This window comes from Epinephelus moara, chromosome 11 (genome assembly GCF_006386435.1).
Source record: "Epinephelus moara isolate mb chromosome 11, YSFRI_EMoa_1.0, whole genome shotgun sequence".
NCBI classification, from domain to species: domain Eukaryota; kingdom Metazoa; phylum Chordata; class Actinopteri; order Perciformes; family Serranidae; genus Epinephelus; species Epinephelus moara.
In genome coordinates, this window is record NC_065516.1 from 9,786,094 (window position 1) to 9,796,844 (window position 10,751).

At 40.7% G+C, this 10,751-nt stretch overlaps 1 protein-coding gene across 1 annotated transcript in view; it reads left to right on the forward strand.

The window, feature by feature from the left end:
• LOC126397486 (cadherin-10-like) overlaps positions 1-3,416 on the forward strand; it is a 41,836-nt gene extending 38,420 nt beyond the window's left edge. The window contains exon 12 of the mRNA XM_050056325.1: positions 2,165-3,416. Within this exon, the coding sequence (XP_049912282.1) occupies positions 2,165-2,655 (491 nt within the window). The 3' untranslated portion in view covers positions 2,656-3,416. The remainder of the gene's footprint in view (positions 1-2,164) is intronic.
• Positions 3,417-10,751: the final 7,335 nt, after the last annotated feature.

Genomic DNA, 10,751 nt, shown 5'->3' on the forward strand with positions numbered 1-10,751 from the left:
CTCCGGAGAAGAAGCCGAGTTAGTGACATCCAGAATGGGCGAGTTAGCAAGATGCAGTAATAGAATACGAGAGAGAGAGAGAGAAGGAGAGAAGTAGTTTAAACATCTAAGGTATTACTGCATAATGTAGATTGTTTGTGATTGATTGATTATAGTTATTGTGGCTTCTATCAGTTCATAATTTGACGTCATTTGTCTGCGGTTCAGTCGATGTGATTGATCTTTTGTTGAGGATTGCGGGTCAGAATAGCCGTAAAGCATGCTGGTTTGCATATTGCAAAATGCCACTGGATGCAGGACATTCTGGTATTTGTGGCATACGGCGTTTGACATGTGGACATACTAAATCTTATTCTGGCATACTAATAAGTGTGGTACGCACTGCATGTTTTCCCAGGGTGCTACAAAACATCATGCCACAGTACTTTTACCTTTGCTTCTGAGTGAGGACAGTCATTATTCACATGACCACAGGAGGTTACTTGTCAAGGAATAGCCGTTTAAAGCATTTGAACAAAACAACTGATGCTGCCGGTATCAAGGACACTGCAGTAATATTTAACATTTTGTCACCTGCTGCAAAGAACTTCAGGAGGTTTTGTTAGGGACTTTTTTGCATGTAGGCGATCATTAGTAATTAAAGCAGGCGCAATCAAAGACAGGTTACTTTGCATATTGTGTTATACACGGCTGTTCGCCCTCAGAAAATAGCACTACGGTTCCAAGCTCCATTCATTAGCAAATAAATCCACTTAACAAAATAGTCTGTGTGTTTCCTCGGTTGGTTGCATGTTACTTCCTGACATCCTAAAGCACCACTTCAGCCCTCCTCGTGATCTAATGCAGTATGTATCAGCATACAGGGCACAGCAGCAACAGTGCCTATCGTTTTACCCAGTAAAAAGCAGAAACGTGTAGTGCTTATGGTCAAGGGCATATCAATAAGTAATGGGTTTCAACTGTCATTGAACTTTACCTCGCTTGGCCAAGCACAGTGCTTGATAGGAGCATTTACGACTCACTAGACATTGTGACTGTAGAATTCCTTGCATGCCGTTGAGGGCAATTAACAGTTTCAACAAATCATCTTCCTCATGAATGTGTGCATGCACGTGTGTGTGCTGTTCTGCCTGTGAGCTTCTAACCCTTTCCATGTGTTGAATTTGAACCCCCTTCGTCCTGTCATTATTTCTTTTTTTGGAGTGTCCTTTTTGATCTCCACCCTGACTAAACCGGCGATACAAGCAAATTAGTATTGACCAGCTTCTCTTCCATCTGCTTGTTTTAACTCCAAATTTTGAATTCTGTGTCTGGCGGTGGGCAGATCTTGTCTCACATATCGAGCATACTGAAGGTTAAACTCCATGCTCTCCTCTTGAGCAAAATATCATGACATCTGCTCATTATCTGACGCTTTTCGCGCTTGAACCCCCCTGGCAGACTGTCTCATTCACCTCTGCTTGACTCCGACAGGCAGGTGCTGAGCTGGAACGGCTCTCCCTATCTGGTCCTCCTCATTGCAGCCCTCTGCACCGTCTAAAATCATGGCACTGGTCAGTCACAAATGTTCGTAAAGAACCTTATAAACAGCCACCTCCACCCCCGTACAACTCACGTTGAAGGCGTTGTAATTAACACCCAGGTGGGAGGCAAGTAGACAACTACGGTACCTGCTGGCAGGACAAAAAGGGAAAGCAAGGAGGAGGACAGCAGCACAGGTGAAGCAGAATGTGTGCTTGTCTTAAACGAGAGATTGCTTCCTGTTTTTCTGAAGAATTATGGGTTTATTTAAAAACTTGCTACCACACAGTGCCACTCTCTGGAAACATGCTCACTCTGCAATCTCTGATTGTCTTTTACTGCTGAAAAGGAATGAAGGAGATGATAGATATGAGGCTGGGTGCTGGGGAGAAAATCTAACCACCGTGCATTTTATACAGTGAATGTGCCGTTCAAGGGAAAAAGAAAGAGAAAGCTTTTTCACTGAATCTTTAATAATAGGAGGTGAATGCCTGAGGCAGTGTTGGGGATTTATCACTGGTAGCAAATGTGTCTCCCCTCTGCGCTCCCGCTCCCCTGTGCTCTTTAATGCATGACACATGTTAGGAGGCACACATCTTATGCTGAGCTTTCTGTCTCTGTGTTTCCAACTGTTTTTGTGTAGTGATCGTGGTGCTGTTTGCTGCCCTGAGGAGACAGAGGAAGAAGGAGCCTCTGATCATCTCCAAAGAGGATGTCAGAGACAACGTTGTCAGCTACAACGATGAAGGGGGTGGAGAGGAGGACACTCAGGCCTTTGATATTGGCACGCTGCGCAACCCAGAGGTGATGGATGCTAACAAGCTACGCAGGGACATCATACCCGAAATGCTGTTTCCCTTTCGGAGGACATCACCTATAAAGGATAACACGGACGTCAGAGACTTCATTAACGGGAGGCTTCAGGAGAACGATACAGATCCGACAGCGCCACCCTATGACTCCTTGGCCACGTATGCTTACGAGGGCAGTGGGTCGTTGGCAGAATCCCTCAGTTCGCTGGAGTCTGCTGCCACTGAGGGGGACCATGATTACGATTACCTCAGCAACTGGGGACCGCAATTCAAAAAGTTGGCAGAGATGTACATAGGGAAGAGCCCTGACAGGGAGACCTAGAGTGCGCAATGGCAGTCTCTCTTTTTTCAAGCCCATTTTTTTCGTCTGTTTATCTAGCTAGCGAGCCAGACAGCTATTTGTCTAGTTAGCTAGCCAGCTAGTTGACTGTCTGTCTACCTATCTATCCAGCTATCTATCTGTTTATCTGTCTAGTTTGCTAGCTAGCTCGCTAGTTAACTAGTAGTCTATTTGATTCTCATACACGTGTGCACACACGCACAAAAATACACAATTTCCACAATCTATTTGTGGATGCTGAAGTGGATATTAAGACTTGAACAGAGTTGCATTTTCTCATTAATGGAGATACAGTATAATTCTCAAAGTTTTACCGTTTTTGGTCATAATCAGTAAAGATGCCTTTGAATTTTAGGATTTTTTTTGTGAACAATGGTGTGGACAATGTGTTTTGTAATTGACCTGAGAGATAGTAGTATTGTATACTATCAATGTTTAATGGCACTGGAGTGGGTTGGGGTGGGGGTAGGGAAGGAGTCTAGTGGTTTTTCCAGCCACCTCCATTAAATACTGTAAATGTACAAAGTGTTTTTAAATGATGGACATCCTATATACTATTTGCTATCTTTGTTTGACAAGCAATGTTCATGTGAGTGGTTGGTGCAGTTTATTTGTCAAACTGTGAATTCATTCCATCATATAGGTGTAATATGTAATGGAAAGTGTATGTTGTAGGAAAACTGTCATACACTGACAATTCATGCCGTTTGAATGCTGAGTCATATTGTTTTATATTTATATTTTTATACTTATTTTCTTAATAAAATGATGTTAAAAAAAGAAGCAGCTATAGTTTTGGTCCATTGCCTGCTTTTGTGGCTACTGAAAGGGTGATGCTGTAAGTCTTTACTGAGTCATTACAGACATAATCTCCTAGAAAAAAAAGCAAGTTTTCAAATGTCATGCAGTCTGCACGCTGGTAAAACTGTGCCACCCATTATAAATATCAATAGAGATGTGGTTCATTAAAACATTTGTAAAACTCTCTAATCAATGTGATAATACAGGCCATTTCAAGATGACTATTAGGCCCAGGTCAGTGAACTTGATGGGGATTTCATAAAGGCATTGCATTTTCAGCTGTTTTTCCTTCAATGCTGGTTAGTATTGTTACAATTTATTTTTTTTCCAGAATAAAAGGACACAAAGGGATATACATGTAAAGGAAAAAAAGAGAAAGGAAGGCCAAATAGTGAGTAATATTTTTCATCATTCATATATCTATTTTATATTCAACATTGCAGTAACTAATTTCCCATCTGAAAACCTCAGAGATAAATTTGAAAATCTAGCTGTCTTGTTAGCATTACCATGTTGCTCCTGAATTTGACAAGCTGCCTGAATTCAGTAGAGATGTAAGACGTGTTGCCTTGGGTTTTTGACAGATAGGTATCACGTACGGAGACGGAATGCATTAGGTAATTTTTGTGATATTAGAGTGCTGTGAACACTTGTGGGTAGTTGTGCTATTAAATATGCAGATTCTGATTAATCTAATCAGTATTTTGAGCAACATTTAAGAACATGGTGCATTGTCCTGCACATCTCATTTTGACTTTCAGTGCAATTAAGAACTAGAATTACCGCCTTGCAGTTGTATACCTCCATGAACAAGTCATGCTGCAGTTACAGTTTACGTCCATGTCTGTGAAAATATGTACGCTTCACACACATCACAGAAGATATATACAATCACCACAGTACCAAGTTTCAGTGTCACTGAATCAGTATCAAATCAAATCAAATCAAATCAAATCTCTACCCTACTGTTCTTTCTGTTCTTATGGTATTGAATAAGGGCCATACAAGTGTTTTTGCATAACATTATGATGTTACAGTGAAGTTGATTTTTGACCTTTTGAATATGTATAGTGACATCACTTTATAATTTTAGTCCATTAGACATTTGTGTGAAATTTTGTCATAACTTAGCGATGAATTCTTGAGTGATGGTCAAAAACATGTTTTGTGAGGTCTCGATGACCTTGACATTTCACCTTCAACCACCAATTTCAAATCATTTCATTCTCAAGTCCAAGTGGTTTGAATTGGTTTGGCCGTTTGTGCCAAATTTTTCTAAAAATTTTCCCTCAAGGATATCATGAGAATCAGAATGAGCTGGATGCAAAATTACAGTGACCAAATTCTAATGAGTTCATCCCTGAGTCAAAGTGGCCGTTTTTACCAAATTTAAAGAAATCCCCTCAAGCAATTATTGAGATATTGGATTAATGAGAATGAAACAGACAAAGTAACAGTGACCTCGACATTTGACCAACACAATGTAATCAGTTGATCATTGATTCCAAGTGGACGTTTGTGCCAAATTTGAAAAAAATCCCTCAAGGCATTCTTGAGATATTTTACCAACCATATGTTATCAGTTCATTCTTGAATCCAAGAGGCCAAATTTTTCTAAAAAAATAAAATCCCTCGGGGCCTTCTTGAGATACCACGTTCACAAGAATGGGATGGACAGACAGACAACTTGGAAATATAATGCCTCCACCAATGGCTGTCACCAGTGCAGAGGCCTAAAAACAAAATGAGCTGTGTTCTTTAAAGATTGTTGATTTTGGTTTTCTGTGAAAACTGATTATAAAAAGAAGGAAGAAAGAATACTTATTGAGACTTCACAAACAATACTTGAAGAGAAAATAATTATTTTGGGGTACACCAATGATTAACTCTCTCTTAACTGTGTGTTAAATATGTACAAGAAAACCTCAGACCAAAAGAAAATGACATTTCCCAATGTACAGTACCCCCGATAAATTACACACTCATCTGCAAATGTTCTGTTCTTCAACACAGTACTCGCTGATTAGTGGGCAGCTGGGGAGATGACAGTACCTCAAATCAATGCCCTTCTCACGTCATTTCACTTGGATTCAGATTTCAACAGCTGCCAGATCACCGTTGCAGTGCTACACATGTAGTTGCTGTCCTATTTCTTAATGTACAGTATGATTTCTGAAGTACACCTCCAACATGTGTGCCATACCTGGAGGAATGAGTTGGAACATTAAATTCTTGTTCTGATGTTAAATGTTTGTCTCTCTACTCAGACATAATGACTTTGTGTACCTAGTCCATGAAAGCTTCTAGTTTAGCTGTTTGGATTTGTGGCATCAAATGTTGTATCGTGCATCACTACGACAGTTATCACTCACAGAAATGAGAACAGCCTGCTTTATTGCTGTACAAAGAGGAACTAGGACAGTGCTTGAAACCCTAATATTTAAAACTTTGTTGTTAATAATTTTTGAGTTTTTAAAAATGTCTGTTTTTGCAGTTTGTCTAGCTCCTGTACAAGTAATTCATCCTTGTTAACAAGAAAGTAACACTTGATTCATAAATTAAAATTTAAAGAGTTAAGGCACATCCATACAGTCTTATGCAAACCAATGCAAAAGCCAAGCAATAACTTCCAGCTCTGTGAACTTTTTAGTGTTCTGCCATCACCGAGAGCTTTTGACCAAACCCTGCTGAACATTCTGAGGCATTTGTGTTTGTACTGACTGCAATACATGGATAGATATTTCAGTTGTTTTGTTCACCCATTCTCAAATGACTTCTCCAAAAATGCAGTCCAATACAATAACAGTTACCAAGGTCTCTCTTTTTTCAGCACCCCTCTGACATTGTGCTTACAAATTAGAGGATTGATATAGATTTTATTTGCAGGGCTGAATTGTGTTGCCTTGTACAGGCATAGAAACTTAATGTTTAAAAAAAAAATCTCCTTTATTGCATTAAACTCAATGTGCATTCCAAGACGTGCTCCAGCAGGAGGGAACAATGGCTGTGCTGCTTTCCATTATGATTGTTCTGACACTGAGAGCCAGCAGGAACCTCTCAGGTCTCTGGAGCTCAAGCCTTGTCCACACTGCAGCATATCTACTGATCTTAATGTCACACAACTATTATTGACCATCCTGCTTTCTGTCACCTGCCACAGCTTGCAGATTCAACAGAGCGTACCTGCTAAACACAGGGGAGACCACTGCGTTTCCCATATTGATCATCTTTCAGTGACTAATGATGATGGAAGTAATGTAACCAAAATACTTCAATGTGATTAGTCTCATGATAAAACAACCTGAGAAAAAAGGATGCTTTAGAAGCCTTATGTTAAAGGACATGGTTGAGCAAAGAGCAGACTCTCCCAGCACGTCCGTAAAAGCTGTTTCTCAGAAGTACAAAGCCAAAATGCTGTGCGCAGATACAGAAAAAAGTTCCCCCTAAATAGTGCCTATGTCCACTCTACGCAACACAAACCGACTCAAAAAGAGAATGTATAAGGGGCGTAACATTAACTACACAATACCAACACATTCTTACTTGGACCTCTTCACATATCAACGTTTGGTCATGGACTTTCCACGTCCAGATATGACATGCAAGGTACCCAGAGTGTGTTGGTTTTCCGTGTCAAGTTCTGCCTGTTACATGCATTGTCTTCTTTCAAAATAGACTTCCCCTTTTATAGGGAATTTACATACACTCCTTAAAATTATGTTTTTTCTTTCCTTTAAAGTCACAGTGTGTAGAAATTTCTCCCATCTGACATTGAAATCGTATATTGCATTCAAACGGATAGTGCACTCTAGCGCCTCACTGTTTCAAACGCGTATTGCAACAATGGTAGCCGCTGTGTACAAAAAGCTATGATAACATTGATGAAACCATGTCATCCGATACTTCATGGAGTATTCATTCAGGCTCCTACACAGACACACGCGACGTGAGTGCTGGCTGTGTTTACAATGTAGGACTGTTGGGACGGGTGTACATCGAAACAAACCAATCACCACTTGTCTTTTGACAACTGACAAGTGGCTAAACCTCACACACCTCATCCCTCTCCTCGCATCACTACGCCACTGACAGTAGCCTGGCCTGCCTGTTGGGAAAAAAATGACAGGTAGGCCAGCAGCAAACCTTTCTCCTTCAGCAGCTCTTTCACCTTCAAAAGGCTACCCCAACATTGACCCTTGTTTTTTGAATTCGCCGGTCACGTTGCCTTTTTGATTCCCCTTTGCGCTTTCTTGGCGACGAGGATTCCGTCTCCCGTGTTGCTGCATATGCATGATCCTGCATTATGCTCAAAGAGTGGGACTTTGTTAGGCTGCAGTAGTGCCGGCTTTCAAATTTGCCAGGCTAGTAGCGAAGCATCTCTTGCTCCTCTCCTTACGCTTCTCAGTCACGCAGCACTGGCCAGGCTCTCAACAAGAACGCCGAAGGCGGGGCTATTCCCTGGTAGTGCTGTATTTTCCTTGCTGGCAGATGTTTTTTCAAGACGGCAAAACGTTATGGAACCCCCAACGACTTATCTGCCCAATGTACAAACAAATCAGAAATTTTCCTTTTACGTTAAAATAAACACAAGAAGTTTGTGCTCTAGAGAAAGGATCAACACTCAGTGAAAAACCTCAGCCCTATGATAAGCTAATATGGCAAGGCTTAACTATACAAACCAATGAGCAGTGATAACTAGCATGTCTTTGGGGTCATCGAGTGGGAACCTCCTTTCACCAGTGTTTCGTCTAGTTGGTCCCACAACACCTCCAGGAGGCTAGACAGTGATCTCTAGCGTCCCAGAGACACTCCCCTAATGCCAGGTCTCACTGCTCCCCTCCCTGCACCAACCCAATAACCTCCTTTACCTTACTTACGCATGGCTTTCTCAGCCCAAACAGCACTGCCACCTTCAACCAAACCCAGGCTCCGTACATGCGAGCTCTAGGTAGAAGCAGGGCTGATACTACCTTTCCTAGCACATTCACCATACTCTATTTCACACGCTAATAAGTAACGAGAATAAGTCAGACTATTGGTGGAGGTAATAGTACACCAATGATGACATATTTATGAATGCAGACATCGATTTTTGCCAATAAACAACTGAAAACGCTACACAATGTGCCTTTAACTATTAACACACATGACTGGATTTGGGAAACAAAAGCACGTGGTTGGGTTTAGTAAAAAAGATGGTATTTGTTGTACCTAGCCACCAAAAGCCAAAACTTTGTGTTAATGTTAATTCTTGTCCTGCCACGTTCCCCCAGCGCCGCTGACTGCCATTAAACTTTAACGGCAACCCTTATATCATTTTGGAGTTAAAAAATAGCTTTTTTTATCGGTGGACCCCAAATTTGATGCTAATGCTAGCTGTTTTGGCTGTCTGGCTAGCCCCATTCCGTGATCAACATATTAACGTTGGGAAGTGCATATCAGCATTGTTACCAACTTCATTGTATTCCAGCTGCTTGACAAGCTGCATATTGTTCTTTATTTTGTTGTCAAGGTAGTCCTTGCAGTGTTTGTCATACATACTAGGTGTTGAGAAATCAAATGAAAGAGATGTTCCTCCATTGTGGCCACAAGTGAGCTATGACCTTAAGGTATAAGATCAATTGGAACAAAAGATTTCATTGGTCAAAACTATATATCTCTGCAGACAGGAACCCCCCAAATCTACATACGCCTGAATATTTTTTTCCCTCACACAAAAACTTGGGGTCAAAAAAAAACAAAAGATGAATATATGTCTTTGTTCATTTACGCACACATTTTTAGATGAAAATCCATAATAGGTGTGAAATGGCTTTTAACATTACTAAGTTTTTGTTGGTGGTTTTTATTTCAACATATTTAGTTGATTGTTGAGTGCCCAGTTAGCTAGTCAAGTAGCGGCAAAGGGGTTATTTTGGTTGATTTAGCACATTCATTTCAAACCCTGCAACATAATTTAGCCATTTTTTTATTGGGGTAATAAACCATGAATTAAATGATCAAGACTGCAACTTTTGTACAAAAACATCAATCTTATAATCAATACAAGGCACCAGAACAAATATGTTGGGACTAAAACTGCATACATAAAGTTTGACTAGTTAATATATGAGGAATTTGTTTTCAAACTTCCAAAAAATATTCCAAAGTTATATTACATAAATGTGCGCAGAATATTTATTCATGACTGTGTAACACTGCTGTGAAATGACTGCGCTTGTCATAAAATAATTTGGTTTCCCGTCCAGTGGGAGGAATCAAAGGAAACGTTCTAAATTTGACCTGCTATGCTGGGACACAAACGCCCAGTGGGAAGTGATTATTCTTCCATCATTTCATTAATGGTGTATCTCCATTATGTTTCATGTCTTGCCACTAATTTGACCACAGTGACCTGTATTGAGCCTAGCCTCTGTTCTCTTGAGGGTCTCTATTGGCTTTCTAGGCAGATAGAGGGAATTTTCTTCGCTCACCCTGCTCACATGACCGCATGATTAGAGCTTAAGTAGAACATATCCTGTTTGATGTAAGAAAGGCATTTGCATGTCACATGGAATAATACATGACGGGTAAGTCCTGATGGCAAACCAACTTTGGGCTGCTACAGCTTTTCTCTGATGGACAAGCTGCAGGATGTGACTGAAGCCTGGCTTCATATTGTTTGTGTGCTATTTCCATTGATTACTGACATAAGCAACTCAAAAACAATGGTGCTCCCAACGCAAAGAGGGCACATCCATGACAGGCAGTTCAGCTCCGACTCTCAAAAGCTTTATTCCAGATTGTTTGTGCACAGCTGCTCTAAGATTATCACAGACAGACTTCAGACAGCAGGTTGATGCCATAACTTCAAGGCTTTCATTTTTAGGATGTTTGTGTGCCCCCTACCACGCTTATGAGAAACAGGCCTCTTGTCAGGATTCATAATGCATAATGTCTCATATGGGTCTGGCTGGAAAAGACTAAAAGATGCAAAGTACTGCAATCAATAATGCAGGTGAAATATTGGTATGCAGACAAGATGTGACAGCACAGGCGAGCCACCTGAGGCTTTGTTTCTTGTCCTGTGCCTGGACTATTTAAAACAGTCCTTTCTAGCATAACGTTTCCCAAAACAAGTAATGAGCGGACACCCAAGATACCCTATTTTCGAACATGCTCTGGGCTTCAGCTTAATGTGGCTAAAATGTAACTGAAAGGGCGTTATTTTCAACACATATTGATTACATAACTGTCCATTTGGCTACTTGTAAAGCCTCAGCTACCCAGCTTGAGTG